Source organism: Calypte anna, chromosome 10, assembly GCF_003957555.1.
Source record: "Calypte anna isolate BGI_N300 chromosome 10, bCalAnn1_v1.p, whole genome shotgun sequence".
NCBI classification, from domain to species: domain Eukaryota; kingdom Metazoa; phylum Chordata; class Aves; order Apodiformes; family Trochilidae; genus Calypte; species Calypte anna.
The window spans coordinates 2,473,331-2,491,454 of NC_044256.1; the positions used below are offsets into that span (position 1 = coordinate 2,473,331).

At 54.4% G+C, this 18,124-nt stretch overlaps 1 protein-coding gene across 2 annotated transcripts; it reads right to left on the reverse strand.

The window, feature by feature from the left end:
- Positions 1-4,018: 4,018 nt before the first annotated feature.
- Positions 4,019-13,833, reverse strand: CD276 (CD276 molecule). Of its 2 annotated transcripts, none has more exons than XM_030457233.1 (8): positions 13,778-13,833; positions 10,957-11,070; positions 9,424-9,774; positions 8,755-9,051; positions 7,566-7,706; positions 6,363-6,404; positions 5,883-5,918; positions 4,019-4,635 (listed from the first exon to the last, which is right to left on the reverse strand). In XM_030457233.1, the coding sequence occupies exons 2-8, from the start codon at positions 11,003-11,005 to the stop codon at positions 4,613-4,615; spliced, it is 939 nt and encodes a 312-aa protein (XP_030313093.1). In that variant the 5' UTR covers positions 11,006-11,070; positions 13,778-13,833; the 3' UTR covers positions 4,019-4,612. The 2 variants fall into 2 exon arrangements, with proteins under 2 accessions (XP_030313093.1, XP_030313094.1); XM_030457234.1 differs by lacking the exon at positions 13,778-13,833 and adding an exon at positions 11,190-11,288.
- Between the last annotated feature and the right edge of the window lie 4,291 nt (positions 13,834-18,124).

Consider the following 18,124-nt stretch of genomic DNA (forward strand, 5'->3'; position numbering starts at 1 on the left):
GCTGGGATCTCCTTGCCCTGCTGGCCCCAGGCACATGTCATCCTTCTCTGGCATCCTCCTCCTGTCCCAGCCTTGCCCCTGATGGTTTTCTGAGTGATGAATAAATGATGCAACAGGAAAAACCTCTCCAGCAGCAGCCTTTCTTTTATTAATTCAGCAAGCAGTGGGGCACCTCCAAACCCAGCTCATCCCTGCCCTAGCTTGGTGTCTTTTACCCCACAGGCTGGGTTTGCTGGTGGGGATTCCAAAGGCAGCTGGGAGGACGGGAGCTGATGCCTGCAGCCCCACCACCCAGCAGGACACAGAACTGGAAGTTGATTCACCCAACCTCCTGAAAACTGGGTCTAAGTGGATGGATGCACCCAAGTTTCTCTGCTCAAAACTGTTTCTCAGATCTTTAAAGAGCTCCAGCCATTGGTCAGCAGGTCACAGGGCTGGGAGCAGGATGGTGAGAAATAAATTCAGGCATCTGGGATGAAACTGGGATGGGAGAGTTCACTGGCCTTCAAAGCCTGAATGTGTTGGGTAGGGAACAGCTTTTCTTCTCATCTGGGTGACAAAAGAGATCAATAGGTAGGAAAAAAAAAACCAAACCAGCCATCAACCACCTCCCAGCTCTCACACCACAGCTGGTGCTGCATCCATCCCTGTGATCTGTGTTTAACAGCTCCAAAGGAACAGCCCTTTCCATCTGTGAAGTCTTCCAAGCATAGATTTCCTTCAGGAATGAAGAATGCTGGAGAAAATTGCCATTTTGCTGCAGTGGTCTGGGCCAACAGGAGCTTGGAGGCTTCACTGAGCCTCCGTTCCAAGAGCAAGGCCAAAGGATGCATCGACCCTTGGAACACCTTTGGTGGAGCAGGACGAGTCCCACGGTGGGAGCTTTGGGAAGCAACATCCTCTCCTCTCTTTGGGATGGGTCTCCTCCTGGATTTTTTTCAGTTTGATACCCAACTTCACCCCCTGGGCTGAGAAAACCCAGTTCTCTGGCAGCACCTCCCCAGGTGGCTCCTCCCTGGGCCTGCCTGGGGCTTTTTTCTCCCCAGAGAAAATACCAAATAAACACCATGTCCAAAAGTGAACTGAAAACTCTGGCAACCTTGAAGCAACTTCTCCATACCTGAGACACCATTCATTAAACACCAGGGAGCCATTCTGGGTGGAAAAACCTCTAAGAGGCCAACCATGAACCCAACTCCACTGCCCCCAGTGTCCCCTAGCACATCCCCACGGCTTTGCACCCCCAGGGCTGGGGATTCCACCACCTCCCTGTGGGGCCAGAGCGTGGAACTCTTCCACTCAAGTTTCTTCTCAACGTTGACCTCCCTTCCCCATCCCTGAGGAATGGATGCTATGGCCAACCCCATCAGCTCAGAGGGGGAAGATGCCATCACTCATTCACTTTCCTGGCCAGAGGGGATTTCTGGCTGCCAGGTCAGGGTGTTTTATGCAGCATCACCTTTTCCTTTCCAATCTCTCCCAAACGACTTCTTGAGGCAGGGAGATAAATACTCCCTGAGCTTCCTCTCTGCTTCAGGTCCCTCTTAACTGCTGATGGATAAATCATGAGGTGGGTAAAGCAGGCAGGGAAGCCAAACCCCTAATGAAGATGTCTCTCAACCCCTCCATTAATTCTGATTTAGTGGGACCAGATGCAGGGGAAAACCCACTTGGGATCAGGCTCTGGAAAACGGGTCCTGGGAGGGAGAAACTGGCTCTGGAAGTGCCAATTCCACACGGTTCCCTCGGGAATTCCATGTCTCTTCTCATCCCCCAGCCAAAGGATTTGGGTACTGGGGTCAATGGCACAAGTGGAGACTTTTTCAAGGCCTTATTTTTTTTTTTTTTTTTTGCCAAAAAGAAGTTTTTAAGTGTGCCAACATTTTACCTTGGCTCCCACTTGCCTGTAGAGAGCAAATTCCCTGAGAACAATTGGTGCAGAGCTGGGTGGTTTCTCCATCCCAGTTGTTGCACTGGGAGGGACCACAAGGGAAATTAAATAAAAATTGGTCATGAACAATAAATCCTGGGTTTTTAGTCCTATTTAAGTCATGTTTTGGACATTTCTTCCCAGGGAAAGCTACGATTAAGTGGTAGAAAACAATTTTTGCCTCTCCCTGTGATGAGCTTCCCCCAGGCTCACAGTCATGGCCTCAGGACTTTGCTCCTCACCTTCACCAAAGAGCAAGAAGATTCAGACCTGAGGCTCCTTTGGGTCCCTGCTTCCTCTGGGAAAGTCAGATGCTACGTTTGCAGTGGCCTTAAAATCAGAAAGCAGCTCAGCCAAGTTGCTCAGAGCTTTCCAGCTGAATTCAGGCCAGGCCTGGCAATTTTGAGGCCAAGAACTGGGGATCTGGGGGCAACGCTGGGTCCCATCCCATAGCACCTAACCCATGAAATCCATCAGAGGAGAAGCAACAAAGCTCAGCATCTCTCCTCCCCTCTCTCTGCAGTGAGGTCAAGAGATGCTGGAGCCCTTTGGTTATCTTCTGCACTTCACATCCTTGTTAAATCACTGCTGCCAGCTTCACTGCTACCTGGGAATGGGTGGAGAAGGATGTTGGGGCTTTTGGGGAAGGGAAAAAAACCCCAGCAGGATCAGGGCATCATGGCCAACCAGCCCCAACCCTGCCTGGGCTCGCCCACAGCACCCAGGAACCAGCTGGGTTCAGGAGACCTTGAGGAAGAGGCTGGATGGTTTTCTCCTTCCAAAAGACCCATCTCCTGGACAGCCACTAAAGCAAGATGGCACCTGGGGACAACAAAGCTCCTCCTGGGGTGCTTTATCCCACCCCAAAGCACAGTGCATCCTCCCAGGGACAGCAGGGAGCAGCTCAGTCCTGAGCCAAAGCAGTTCAGGACATCTCATCACCCTGAGCCACCTAAGCAATATTTTCCCTTGGCTGCCACAGCTTAACAATGATTTTCTCCCTTGCCACCCTCACTGTCTCCCTTCCCTGCATGACCCAAGCTACATTTTGCCATTTAAAAATGCCCCAAAAAGCTCCCAGTTGGAGGAGACAGCCTCAGGGATGCTGGCACCAGCTCAGGACCCTTAAATACATCCTGGACATGGGAACGACTTATCCTGCCACCCACCAAGGAGCTGGGAGTGGGTAATGACCTTCATTCCTCCAGCTCAGCATCTGGGATCCAATTAATATTAATATTACCTCCTGACACCTCATTAAAAATAGCCCTGGTGCTTAATTCAGGCCATGGATCAAACCCCTGAAATGAAATCACCATCCACCCCCTCCCTGATTCCCCAGCCCGCTTCCCTTTTTCTTGTCTCATTTTTTTTTCCCCTTTCCTTTTTTTTGTCTCACTTTTTAGCCATATTTTTCTATAAATTGGGATTTTGCTCTTGGTTCTGCTCTTGGAGGTATTAAAATAAAGAGGCAGGATGAGGGCATGGAACCTCTCCAGCCCTGGGGTGGTTTTCTCCATGGTGATGGCTAAGGGTGCTGCAGTGGCAGCAGGGGGACCAAGGGACACACAGGGCTGGGCTGAAAGGGGACAAGAAGGTTTCACTTGGGGAATTTCAATATTGAAATTCATTGAAGCCAAAGATGAACCCTGGAGATCACCTCAAGCCCTGTCTGAAACAACCCCCAAATTTATTTGTCAAGGCACACACACACACACATGAAAAAAAAAATAATCCCTTTCAGATTCTGGATTTTAAATAAGGACAAAAACCAGCAGAAGAGGCATCAAGGGGACTTCTCCAGCCATGGCAGTGGGCCCAGGGACATGGCACCCTGTCACATCAGGACACCCAGGACTCAGGGGGGCAAAAACCCCCAACCCCCGAAATTTCAGCCCCCAAAGCACCAGTTTGGCCACCACAGGGAGGACGTGGGGGCTTCACCCAGCCAGCAGGTTCCCCTCAAGGTCCCCCTAGGCAAAAATCCCCTGGCTTAATTTGAGGCAGTGAATAAGCACCCCAATGGTTTTGGGTTTGTTTGGTTGGTTTTTGCATTTAAGGCAAAAAGAAAAAGTCCAGTGGGAACCACAGTGGCACAGTGTGAAAAAAATCATTGTCTCTGGAAGTCCCCAGAGTGGGGAACCCATCAGGGCCAGGAGCACCAACTCTGTCCCCCTCTGCCTGGGGATCCTGTAGGTCCCATCCACCATCTCCTATGAAGCCTCAGGTTCTGGGCTCGCTCCCTAGGACTCTGCTGAGCCCATCACCCCTCTGGAGGCCTCTGGCTGTGGAAAAGGCACCAAAATTTGTCCTGGGAGGTGGCTGGCTCAGCTGTGGTGACGCAGAGGGGGTCAGTTTTGGGAGATCAGTTGACCTCAGTAGCTCACAGCCCATGTGGGGATGGAGAGATGGACAAGGAGGAGCCTCCCCACTGCACACCCCCTCCCCAGGAAGGATGCAGGGGTCCTGGGGGCTTCCCAGGGATACAGAGCTGTAGCTTCTCTCCAGCCCCAGGGTGCCCCAAAGACACAGCTGGGAAAGGAGGAGGGTGACAGAGCCTGGGACAAGGGGTGGCAGCAGGTCCATGCCCTCCCCATGGGACCTCCATGGAGCTCGTCCCCACTGGAGACACCTAAACTGGTCCAGGGCACAGGGCACTGCCTGGGGGTGTCTCAGCTCCCATCAATCAATCTCTTGCTCGTTATCTGGGGAGGAAAAACAACAAGGCAATAAGCAACTAAATTAAAATTGGTAAAAACATGAAAAAAGAAGAATAATTCCCAGGTCAGTACTTGGTGGCCAGCAGCTCTGGGCTCTCCTGGCCCTGGAAAACTGGGATTCCCCCTCCCAGCCAGCCTCAGGCAAATACAACCAGGCACATGGAGGGGTGTTTTTATCCCACCCTCCTTCCTCTAGCTAGCAACCCCCCACCACAGCCAGCAAACCCTGTTAGATATTAGTATTCCAGCTTTGTTTCTGCTGAAAAAGTGGAGGATGTCTGGCCCAGGGGGTAAAGCACACAGGCTGAGAAGCTGAGCAGTGTGCAGCAGCTTGCAAAGGGGTGAGAAGGACAAGGGGGAGGAAAAAAAGGAGGAAAAGTGGGGTTGGTTGATGCTTCCTTAAAGATGTGAAGGGAGAAAAGGCTTTTATAAGCCTATGGGGGTGGGGGGAATGGCATTAGAGACAAAATTGGGATGTTAATAAGAAGGGAGGGTTAAATTAGCAGTAATTCCCCAGCAGCAGAGGTGCCTCTGCTTTAATAAGGAAATAAATTAAAAGATAGAGATCTTGGGAGAGGGATGAGTTGGGGAAAAGCAGGGCTGCATGGCAAATGCTGGTGCCCATCACTGGGCTGGGTGATGGGTGGTTGGCAGCACCCAGCCAGGAGGGTGGGAGAAGATCCTGGAAGGTGAAATCAGGAACTGGGACGCCCAGTTTGATCAGAGTCCTCCAGAAATCCAGCAAGAGGCTGCTGCTGGGGAAATCTGCATGGGGAGGGACGAAGCTCGTGCCTCTCTCTTTGCAAGGTGAGGATCCAAACCCATGGCAACACCCCAAAAAAAAAAAAAAAAAAGGCTGGAATTCCTCGCAAGGACTTGGGCTGCTGGCAGGAGTCTTTTCTCAGTCCCAAAGTGCCCAAGAAAAGGAAGGATGAGAGAAGAATCACCACGTTGAAGCCATCAGCCACCTCAGTCTATCACTGCTGGTGGGTAGGGATGGTGGCCTGAGCAAGCACAGCCCAAATTGGGAGTGGGAAAGTGCTGAGAAACAATTATCTCTGGGGAAATCTGACTGAAAACTGGGGCCAAAAAATTAGAAAACAAATGGGGGAGAGAGGGAAATAAAGAACCCAACCCTGACAATGGATGATGGGAGTGCAACAGATGCTTTGCACTTAGATCTGAGAAGGTGCTTGGCCAGAAATCTTCATCTCAAGGCTGCAGGCACTCACCAGCTCTGCTCTCCATGCTCTTCAGGGGCTGCAGGGCTGCAAAAAGCAAAGCACAGGACAGGGTCAGAGCCTCAGCGCCGGGGAGGGATTGGAAAGGGGGGGGGGTCTTGCAGGGAAACACCTCCCTAGAGGTAGCTAAAAGCCTCCCCAGAGGATGAGGCTAAAAGCCTCATTCTGGGGAACCCAGGCTAAGAATTGCATCCACTGATTTCCACCACAAACCAACCCCTGGTTCCTAAATCCCCTGGCAGCGATGCAGCCGGCACCCCTGTGCCCACAGGTAATCACTGGGCAGAGAATCGACCTCTTTGATGCTTCTTTTTCAATTAAAAAGAGGGTAGAGCTAATCACTGGGCAAGCATGGGGGGGGCTGAGCATCACTGGAGGGTGCTGGGTGTCAGCTGGCAGGGGGACAGTGGCACAGGCACACACTAGAAGGCACTCCCATATATAACACACCAGCAGCACTCGCTCACTCACCTGTCTTGGGCTCTTCCCCCTCTTCATCCTGCTCCTCTGTCCCTGCAAAAAAGCAAACCAGAGCCTGTGAAGCACCTGCTGGGTGCCCCTGCCCACCTTGGTGGCTGTCCCTTGGATTGTCACCCCCAGTTGGAGCCAACCTCTGTCCCCATCCCTTGGTGGTCCCACTGGGGACCGAGCACTCCCAAGCCACTGGGAAGGAGGTGGCTGGGACCCACCCTGCACCCCAGGGTGGGAAGTCAGCAAAGAAGAAGCCCCTTCTCCCTCATGCAGCACCCACTGGGCTCCCAGGCTGTCACCTCAGCTGGGTGCCTGGCAGCTTTGCACCCCCTGGGTAGGACCTGGCACGATGTTGTTCCCAGGCAGCAGAAAGCAGGAAAACCAGCTGCTCCTGCTGGGAGGCAGGGGACTGGCCTGGCCCCTGGGTGAGCAAGAGTCCCAGCAAAAGGTCACTGGTGAGGGCGTGAGGCTGCTGGTGCAAAACATCAGGCTTGGAGCCACATCTTGATGCTAAAAGACTGAGGTCAGCTGGCCTGGAGCCATGGCTGAGCAGGATAAATCCCCCAACGAGGAGAAAACACTCACTTACAGAGGGGGAAAAAAACCAAAACAAACCCAACACATTTTTATTATTTTATCCTGCAGATGATTCCCTGGGATCTGCTGGGGAAATCCCCCTGTGCTGGGGGGAGCCAGGCACGCAGGCAGGTGGAGGGATGTGGGAACCCCCCAGAAGGGAGGCAGCAGGTCCCATTCCCTCTGGCACAGTGTCAGCAGGGAAAGGATTTGGGTAGAGAACATCTGGGGAGGCAGCAAGAGGGAACATAGGGAAAACGCCAGCAAAGCTGCTTCTGCAGCCATTTTTGGAGCACAGCAGCTTATTTAAAGCAATAAAGCTTCCCCTTTATGTGCATAAACCTCTGTGTAATTAAAAACAAAAAAAACCCAAAAAGCCAAACCAGGAGAAGGATGCAGAAAACAAGCACGGAGCATCCCCTCTCTTGTTATTTCCATGTGTCAAGGAAGTTGGTGTTTCCCTGATGACAAATACTGGAGGCACCTTCTAGGAGGGGATGCTCCAGCCACGCCAGGGGGATGGGGGCAACAGCCCCTCCAGAGCATGTTGAGAGCAGGGCAGGTGAAGGGAGGAGATGGGCTGGGGGGGTGGGAGGAAAAGCAGGACTGAAAGAGCTGCCACCTTACCTGTGTTTTCCTCCTCTTCCTCGCAGCTCTGTCGGATTTTCTTCTGGCAGACATAAGCCAGGATGACAAGCAGGACCACGACACAGAGGGACAGCCCCACTGTCACCCAGAGAGCAGCAGCAGGGAAGGCAAGGTGCTGGCCTGGCAGGGGGAGGACAGGGAAATGTCACCAGGGGGAGGACACTGGGGGACACGTGGCATAGAGGGATTTTGGTGGGATTTTCAAGTAAACCCATCAGTGCTTCTCATTACAGCCTCCCCCAGCAGGGTCTGTACCCAGCTGGGGAAGCAGCAGGTTGAGTCACTCCCTAAAATACTTTGTTAACCTTTAAATAACTGCACTAATAACTTCAAAGTAAGAAGCTCAAGGGAAGAATTAGATGGTGTTTCACCCCTTCACGTCTCAAGCCACAGAGTGGGGAAGGATGGGACCCACCTCCCCAAGGCCTGGGATGGCCTGGCAGGGACCACCAGGGTTTGAGGGGCAGCTCCTGGAGCACCAGTAACCTGATTATTCCCCAGAACATTGCTTCTTCCTCAGATAAGGTCTTGTCTCAAGCCCTGCCCCTCCACAGATGTCACCCAAGGCTGACCATTTGCTCTGGTACTTGGGAGCCCTCATGTAAGCCACCCTTCTGTCCCAAATCAGCACCAGCCACACAGGTTTTCCAGTAAGAACTTGGTGTATCCAGCCAAAAATTTATGTTCCAGCAGGGATGCACCTTCCCAACCCAGTAAGTACCAAACCAAGGGCAATTAAACTCTAATTAATGCACAAGTCTATAGAAAGCTCAGGGAGGGCAGGAAGAGGAGCTCAAAGTGAAGCCACGAGGCTGGAGGTGCTTGATGAACACCTCCAGCCTGGATTTCTTCCTGAAGTAGAACTGGTGCAGCTGGGATGGAGAACCCCAAATCCAGAGCATCCCATGGCCAGGTGCTAAGAAGGTAACTACCATGCCCTGTGCCAGCTGCTTGGGTGCTATGGACTGGGACAGGCCAGCTAGCAAAGCTGGAGGCTAAGGAGGAGGGATGCTTGTGGGTCCACGGGGACAGATGCAGAGTTGGGACAAGGGGTAGCCACCCCCAGGGTGGCTCTGGGCCACAGCAGGAACCCCAGTGCCACCACAGTCACCTTCATCAGACGGAGTCCATCCCTTCCCTCCCCTGGCATTGTCCCTGGGTGGCTCACCTGTGATGGTGACAGAGGCTTGGGTCTCCTGCTGTAGCACTGGGTTTTGCACCAAGCATGAGTAGGTGCTGCTGGGTTCCACCAGCACCTGAAGGACACTGTGGACATCGAAGAGACCATCCTCATTGGCCACCTGAGAAGTGGTGACATGTTCTGTGATGTTGCTCCCCTGACTGTCCTGCCAGAGGACACTGGCTTTGGGATAGCCATGGGAAGCGTGGCAAGTCACATCTGCCAGATCTCCTGGCTTCAAGTCTTTGTTGGGCTCCAGGTTCATACTGGGCTTGGAGTAGGGAGCTGCAAGGGAGAGGAGAGATGGCATGAGGTGAAGGAACAGGAATTGGAGCAACCAAAGGAAGTCAGGCAAGCCCTGGGACAGACTGTTCAAGCCAGTAAGGCCAACCAGCTGAAGCCTCCCCAGCTTTGGTTCATTTGTGCCCATGCTTCTAGGTGGCCTCTCAACCAAGAGCCACTTCACCACGGCAGGGAAGGGACTGCACCCTCCATCAGAAGTATTTTGGGATGATGTAGTTGTTCAGTCTCTAACAGAGAGCTGAATTCCTGAGGAGACCACGGCAAGGGCGGAGAGAGAAAGAGGCTCCAAGAAGGACCAAAAGCGTGATGGAGAACCCTTCCCTTTGGAGGACACATGCAAGGACACCACCTCACCTGCCACCTGCAAGGTCACAGCTGCCTTCCTGTGTTTCTGGACCTGGACGAAGCAGGTGAAGCTGCCCTCATCTGAGATCTCCACACTCCGGAGGAGCAGGGAGACGTTGCCCTGGGCCAGCTGGTCGTAGAAGAGGGTTGTCCTGTTGGCATAGCCCCCATCTTGGTCTGCCAGCTCGTCATGGCCACCAGAGAACTTGTGGACCAAGTGCTTGGTGTCTGTCAGCTCCCAGATGAGGGTCAGATTGTCCAGGCTGAAGTTGGCCTCGAGGGAGAAGGAACAGGAGAGGGTGGCATCCCTGCCAAAAAGAGCCACCACGGGCTCATCCGGGACCTGGATCTCCATGGCAGCTGGGGGAGGTGACAAGGGCAAATGCACGTGGTGGTGAGACCCTGCCAAAGCACTTCCTGGATTCTCCACCCAGAAAACATTTAGCCAAATTGAGGGGTGACATCTCAGGACCTTCCCCAGCACCAATGCCCAGCCCAGCCTCTCCTGCCAGCAGAGATTCAGGCATCCTGCACCAACCTGGGGGCATTGCACGCCACTTAGAGAAACCCAAACCTGGCACCTCCCTGGGACATGCAGCCCCCTTCCTCCCCATGGGGAGAGCAGGTTGAAGGGTGACAGCAGTGGGGACACAGCCCCACATCCCCCAGAGTGCCATGGCTGGGCTGGCAGGCACTAGATGGCACCAGTGCTCTGGTGCAATGCCAACAGCTGTGCCACAGCACCATGCCTGCCACATCCCACATCAAGCAACGATGCCAACCACACCAGGGCTGCAGGACCCTGGGGGCCAGTCCTAGGGTGCTCACTGGCAGTGAGCTGGAGACATCCCCCAGAGCAGACCCCCAGCACCACCCAAAAACAAAGTGGAAAAGGGGAAAAACCTTGCTCTGGGTCAAGGATTTGCTTGATATTCTGACCTCAGCACCACCACCCACAGCAAACACCCCCCCTGGGGATGAGGACAGCAGCAGGATCTGAAATATTAAGCAAAAGCCTGAGTGGGGAGGCTGAGGACCCACAGGAAGGAGGCCAGGCTGGAGCAGTCCTGCCAGGGGCTGCAGATGGGCAGACAGGCCAGAGGAGCACCCGGGCAGCCTGCCAGGCTCTTGGCAGACTCGAGAGCATCACATCCACCTCCAGCTAATGACAAATGCCAGCAGGTTTGAGGAGCATTCCCCAGCCTGGCCAGAACCACTGCTGAGCATCCCGAAAGAATTGGGTCCTAACGTCTCTCCTGGGCTGAGGGGCAGCACATGGGGACAGAGCCAGGTAAGTCAGGATTTTGTCCTCCCATGGCTTCATTATTCAGCTGTAGCACATGAGAGGTGGTCACCCGTGTGATGAGGGTGGCCCAGAAGCCATCACACCCCTGGGGTGATCCCCATGAAACCAGGAGAATCACCTTGTGGGCACTGGGATACACAGGTCAAAGGCAGCTCTGTCAGGATGAAGGTGGCACTCAGGACACCTCCCACAGGGTGGGGACACACAGACCACTCCAACCCCAAGCCCTCACTCACCTGCCAGGCTGAGTGGCAGCACTCTCAGGGCAAGCAGCAGGCAGAGCATCCTTGGTGCCAGCAGAGCCAGGGGAGGGGAGCAGAAGCCAGCACTCTCCCAACCAATGTCCTGAGCTGGGGAAAAAAAACAAAAAGAAACACTGAGCCAGTGCTGGGAGCCAGAGGCAGAGAGCAAAGGAGGGCAGGAGCTCAGCAGGAGGCAGGGGGTCCTAGGAGGCCACCAGAGCACCCACCTCGTGGTCAAACAGAGGAGGATTGGCTCCAGCGTGACACCAGCCCCGGGACCTGTGCTGGGGACAGGAGGGACCCGGAGGCAGCTCTTGTGCCAGAGGTGCTGCCTGGGGCCCAGAGAAGACACGTGAGTTTCTTCCCTTCCTCACTGCTTCTCCTCTCCTTTTGTTCCTCTTTCCCAGCTTTTCCCTGCAGCCTGGGGCTGCTACATCCCCAACCTCCAAGAGGAGGCAACTCACTCCCGGCGTCCCAGCTGGCTAAAAACCAAACAGATTTGCAGATTCTTGGCTCCACCAGCAGCTCAAGGGCTGCAAGGCTCAGCCCTGCTCGCAGTAGGAAAGTCTCCGGTGCGAAGCTGCCCCCGAGAAAATAGGGAATAAAACCCAAGCATCTGGGAGCTCGATGTGGGGAGAGGTGAGGGCAAGCTGCCCGGCACTGCTGGCTACTGTGGCTCTTTCCCCAGCATCCCTCCCTGGCCCTGCCAAGAGCTCGTGACCCACGTTCCTCCCCTCGGAGTGTGACTCACAGATCCTGCAGCCAAATCCCTGCTGCTGGGTCCCTGCCCCAGGTCATCCCACAGCCCCACTGCTCCATCCAGAGGCTGATGCAAAAGGGAACAACTTCAGGCGTCCTTAAAAGCCCCCGGATCAGGGAAATGGCAGCCCTGAGGCTCTACTCAGCTCCCCCCAGGGAATCTAAGGCACGGTGGGAAAAGGAAACTGAGACCCCCGGTTCTGCCCCAAGAAATGTAAGCATCTCCCCTCCTTCCTTCCTGAGCACAAGGCTCCTTTGGGGAAAACAAATCATCCAGCTCTTTCTCTCAAACCATATCCCCAACTCTCACCTTTTCCCAAGCAGAGGAGCCTGGAGGGAGCCCCACACTAAACTCCAGGCAGCTGAGAAGGGAGGGAGAGGGTGGCAGGGCACAGCTCAGCTGCCTGGCCAAGAGAAACCGTGACTCATCTCCTCACCCTCATCCCTAGGACTCTTTTCCTGGTGATGCTAAAATAAGTTCTAATTCCTAGGTTTCATGACAGCCCACCTCAGAGGTGTCAGAGGAACGGGACACCTGCATCCCCAGCCTCCCTTCTGCACTTAGTGGATCTCTCTGCTTTTCTGTAACTCAGTTTCCCCATCCCTGCAACGTGAGCTGAAGCTCTGAGCTTTTGTTGGGATGTTAACAAACAAAAAAGATTATGTCCCTTGGAAGAGGGAATGACAAGCCAGGAGGGCCAAACCCTCCTGAAATCCAAGGAATTAAATTCCCTGTCACAGCAGGGCCCTGGGGACCCCGTGTCACCCGTTCCCCATTTAACCTTTACCACCACGCAGCCAAACTCCTGCTTTTTCCCACCAAGCTGCCAAATTCTCCTCCTGACCTGAGAGGAAGTGAAAAGTCCGGGGAGAAGAACTGCACACCCATCGGTCCCAGCTTTGGGAGGTGCCTGGGATGATCCCCCCACTTTGTCCCTCTCCTCCCCCCACGGGATGGTGCCCGGCACGGCCCGAGATTATTTTTAATCCCAATTTAATTTTTTGGAGCATGGTCAGGAACCTGTGGGGAGGAAGGGGATGGAAAACTGAGATGCAGCCCCCCATCCCCTGGCAGAATATGGGAAAGGAAGGGAAAGGAAGGGAAGGGAAGGGAAGGGAAGGGAAAGGAAAAGAAAGGAGAGGAGAGGAGAGGAGAGGAGAGGAGAGGAGAGGAGAGGAGAGGAGAGGAGAGGAGAGGAGAAGAGAGGAGAGGAGAGGAGAGGAGGAAGGAAAGGAAAGGAAAGGAAAGGAAGAAGGAAAGGAAAGGAAAGGAAAAGGAAAGGAAAGGAAAGGAAAGGAAAGGAAAGGAAGGAAAGGAAAGGAAAAGGAAAGGAGAAGGAAAAAAAAGGTGTCCCTGTGCTCATCCCCAGGGAAAACGGCTCCAACCCTTCCCCTCGGGGGGGGCACAAGAAGATGAGATGAGACGGGGTGGATTTATAAGCGCCCGGGGTGCGCTGCCTCACCGGCAACCAGAGAACCCCGCCCGCCCATCGAGAGCTCCCACAGCAAGAGGAGGGGACCCCGGCACCCCAAAACCCGACGGGGCTTCCCGACACCCCCCCGGGTGGGAGAACCTCATTCATTCCACCGCCCCGGAACAGCTCCCGGGGTTTCCGTGCCCCAACCCGGCGGGACGGGAGCGGGAAGCGAGCGGCGGCTCCACCTCCGGCGGGGTCCGTCCCCCCCGCCCCGACCCAGAGCTCCCGATCCCCCCGGGTCCGCCCGTCCCCATCCGCTCTTCAGAACGGGACGGGCTTGGGTCGGGTTGTGGGGAGTTGAGTTGGGGGGGGCTGAGAGGGGGATTGGGTTGGGTTGGGTTGAGTTGAGTTGAGTTGGGTTGGGTTGGGTTGGGGTGGGGTTGAGTTGGTTGGGTTGAGTTGGGTTGGGTTGAGTTGGTTGGGTTGGGTTGGGTTGAGGTGGGTTGGGTGGGTTGGGTTGAACTGGGGGGATTGGATTGGGTTGAGTTGGGGGGGGTTGGGTTGGGTTGGGGGGCACTGGGGGGGGGTTAGGGTAGGGGGGGTTGGGGTGGTTGGGGGGGGGGGGGCCCAGCACTTACCGGGAAGGCGGCGCGGGACGGCGGGAGCGCGCGCTCTGCCGCGGGCGGGTCCCGGGGTGGAGTCCCCGTCCCTGATTGGCTGCGGCCACTTCCGGCCGGGGCGGAGAGGAGGGGGCGGGGCCTAAAAGAGGAGGGGACGGGGGGGGGGGGGGGCACCGGGATGGAGGGGGGGGGGAAGTCTGGGTAAGGTTTGACCCCGTGCCCTGCGGGGTGGGAGATGCTGCCGGGATCGGAAGGGATCCCCCAAAGAGCTGGGAGTCCCCGCGGTGGAAGGGGACGGCCCTGAGATTCCCCCACCTAAAAAGAATAAAACTTGAGAGGCTCGAAGCGTCAGGGCAACCTTCCCCCTGCAGGCGCCATGCCAAGACCACCCCCTCCCTTTCCTTGGGGAAAATCCCTATCCCTGCCTTTGGGGTTTTGCTGTTTTCCTGGGGACCTCCTCATCGCTCCCGCAGCCCATGGGGTTGCTCCTGGCCGGGCCGGGGCCGTTGTCCTGAGCTGCCCCCCGCGCTCCTTTAACTAAATTTCTCCTTTTACATCCCAAGCATCGCTCCCCGACATTCCCAGGGATCCCCTCCGGAGCCGGGGCAGGGCAGGGAAGGAGGAAGAGGAGGACGAGCAGGGAGGGCACTGGGAGGAAGCCGAGTTCTTTGTAAGACCAATTTTTCAGCATCAGCTGCACACACAGCGGCTGTGTCCCCAAAGGAAGCAGCTTTTGCTTTTACCATGTTTTTCTCTCTGGCAGGCAGATGTCGCCTGTCCCCAAGGCTCTGGTGGTGTCCCCAAGGCTCTGGTGGCTGCCTCAGAACCAGGTGACCACACAGGAGGTTCAGGTCTTTCATTGCTCCCGAGCATCAGAGGTGCCTCACCCCTTTGATTACAGAGGAAAAGACAGAACAAGCAAAGGTGGAGAGCTTAAAATGAAAGGCAAATAAAAATAACCCAAACCAGGCTATATTTAAAAGCATTTGTTTGTTTTTTGTTTTTTTTTCTTATTCCCTTTGCAGGCAAGGAAGGATTTTGCAGCAACAGAGGTGGTAATAAGGCTGCACATCTTGACTCAGGCACTGGGAGTGGCAAGAGGAAGAATGAGCCAGGAGGAAGCCAATATCCTCCCCAAGCCTGCTACTAAATCTGTGTTGGATTCACAGATGTGCCCTGGGAATCAGGAGGATTTCTCTTTCCGTGCCCAGCCTGGCGTGGGCAGTGCTGGATGGGATCCCAGCTCCTGCAGACCAGACGTGAGCAATGTCAACCCCCTTGGCACCTTCTCCCCATCCTTATTTTTTGGGGGCTGATGGACAAGACTCAAGCATCATCCCCCAGTGCTGCAGCAGGGAGTAGGTGGCCAGGAACCTTCTGCATTGAGCCTCTTCTCTCCCCTGGCTTCATGCATCCATGATTTCCAGCATCAAAGCTCAGCAACCCCTAAAAAATGCAGGTGGAACCCAAAGGCTCCTCCAAAAGTAGGCACAGACTCCCAGCACTGCCTGGGGCTTCCCACCATTGCAGCTCCATCACTTTGTCCCTGCTCCCAGCAGTTCAGATGATAAAAGCAGCATCTTGGCTTTGATATCTTAACTGCAAGTGCAACTCCACTCCTGTCAGGCTTTGAAGATACAAAGTGTGCACCTGAGCTTTCTTAGTGTTAAATACAAGCACACAAAAGAAATAAAGGCAGGTTTTTCAACATCAAAACTAGCTAAAAATTAAAATCCATGTTGCTTGCAAGCCTGCTTATAATTAACAATGAAAGGGCTTCTGGGGAGGAATTTAAATCATAGATGTTCTCCATCCCAAATTATTATTTTGGCGAATTTTCCATCCTCAGACCCTGCAGTACCCGAGGTATTTGCATAAGAAATGTGCATAATAATGAAGCTGGTAACAAAAAATATACTGAAAGGCAAAGAAAAAGGCTGCAGTTTGCAAGTTTAATGTCATGCTCAGCCATAATTTGATCAAGGAGGGGAGGAATAGCCGGAGTGGATGGAGGTGCTCTGCAAATCCAGAGCTGCTGACCAGGGTATCCCCAGTGACCAGGTCACCTATCTGCATCCCAGGGGATCCTTCCCACCACCCACACAGCAGAGCAGCATTTCCCAGCTGATAACACTGATAACAAAGAGGCAATGCCCAATCTCCTCTCTTTCCTTCCATCAAAGGGCACCTGGCACACCTGGTCACCTTCATAACCTATTTGGTACAAGGTAGGGCAGTGGAGGGTAAATCCCACCTGGGCTCCATGCAGGTTTCCATCCCCCAAAAGCTGCCCAGATGATCCTTGCTGGAGCACTCTGGAACCAACCATCAGCTGGATGGATCCCTGTGCTGGTAACTGGGCAAGTGGCTGCAGCCACAGAGTCCTCAGACATGTGGAAAACAGCTCTGGCTTCTGCTGCAGCCTCAAAGGAGGACAGGGAACATCAGGGTACAAAGCAAAGGCTGGGGAGAAGCAGGAATGAGCTTTGGAGGCTGCTTTGAAGCAAGAGGCAGAGCAGCAGCCCAGTTCCAGGAGCAAACACACACCACAAAGCTGACCTGGGGCTCCTGAGCCTTTCCTGGGGAAGCTGCATCTGGACAAGCTCAGTCCTGCTCCCTCAGGAGGAACAGAGCTGAGATGCTTTGGCTGTGGCTGTCCTGAGAGGCAGGGTCAGGGCTGGGGACAGGCACTCATTCAGAGCAGATGTCTGAAGTCTGCAAGCGTGGCAGGAGCTGCTTTGGAGCACTCCCTGGTTTTGCAGCACACAAGGGGCATTCATGAGCAAAAAGCCCAGCAATGGGCTCCAAATGCTGAAGCAACCCCTGCTAGCAAAACTTGGATGAGATCCCAGATGCTGCTGCACATCTGGCCAAGGTACACTCAGCCTCTTACCCAAGCACACACCCAGCAGGTCCCCACCACCAGGAGATGCTCAAACTGGTGGGTTCAAGCCTTGGTTTGTCCTTTCGTTGAGGCTGGCTACAACAAATGGTCCCCCACTAAATTCAGGGTTTTGGGTTTTTTTTTTTATCTCAAACTCCAGATGGGACTCAGGATAGCAATAGCTGAGGGTGCTGAGGGCTGAGTTGCCAGTGCTGGTGTTCCCCCAACTGCAGATGAACCAATCTGGCTGACTTCTATTTGAAAAGTTAACAATTTATTGGGATCAGCACCCCAGGTTGGCACCAGGGAACGCTGGGGCAAGAGAAAGGGTGGGACTTGACCTTAGTTTTGCCCTAAGTGTTGTGAAATTACCCTGAGGGCTCTGCAAGGGGTAACAAGGGAGGGTGAGCAGAGGTTTTCCCCACAGCACAGGGGTCTGCAGCTCCAGAAAATGCCATGTCAGGAAAACCCTGCCAAGCCACATCAGCTGAGCCCACCCAGCCTTCCCTGGCACAGACCCAAAGGTATTTATTTTTTTTTAATGGTATTAAATTTGCAACAGTGGTGGAAGAAAGCTCTGCACCCAAGGCCTTTGCCAGCCCCTGCCAGACACAGCTCAGGTGAGATCCTTGCTGGGATGACCAGACATTCCCTGAAGCTCATGAAGCATTTTTGTGAAGCTCCAGGCTGCAGGGATGTCTGGCTGCCACTGCCACCTTGGAACCACAGCACTCCCGTCCTTCTCACTTCAGGCAGGGCTCTCAGGAGCAGGAAGATGAAGCTGCTCTGTTTGCAGAGGATTTCTGCAGCTGCCTCGGAGCAGACCCTGCAGGCTGAAAAGCCTCCTCTTTGTTTCAGCTGCAAAAATTTCCTCTGAGAAATGCAAGCTGGAGAGTTGTTGCTAAAGCAGTTGTTGCTAAAGCTGAGAACCAGGCCCCTGGGGAGCACTTCCCTTCCCCTAGACACAGAAAATGAGGCTTTTTTCCTCCTCCTTTCCTCCCACTTTGTTTCCACATCTCTCCCAAGCTTCCGCCCAGCCTTGCCCCCAGCAGCATCCCCAGCACAAAGCACTTCTGCAGCCCCCACTTCAGCAACCCCACCAGCCCAAGGGGGGCTGGGACTCACCATCACCACAGAGCCAGCAAGGGCAGGATGAAGAAGGGCAAAAGAAGGGTTTTCCCAGAGCTAAGATACATGAGAACTGCTCCCCCAAAGGCACTGCCCCTCTGTGCTCAGCTCCAGACATCACCAGAGCTGTCACTGTGCCCTCAGAGCAGGGCAGGCAGGGGCTGTCCTCCCTCATCATCCTCTCCAGCCCAAGCTGTGTGTGCCAACCTGGAAAGGAGCAGGCAGGAACATTGCACCTGCAAAATAAAAGGTCAGGAATATGCCCTGAGCCCAGCAGTGACAGCTTTGCAAAAGGCATCTCACAGTCCTGTACATCACTGGGACAGCTGGACACCCAGCTCTGGTCCTACCAC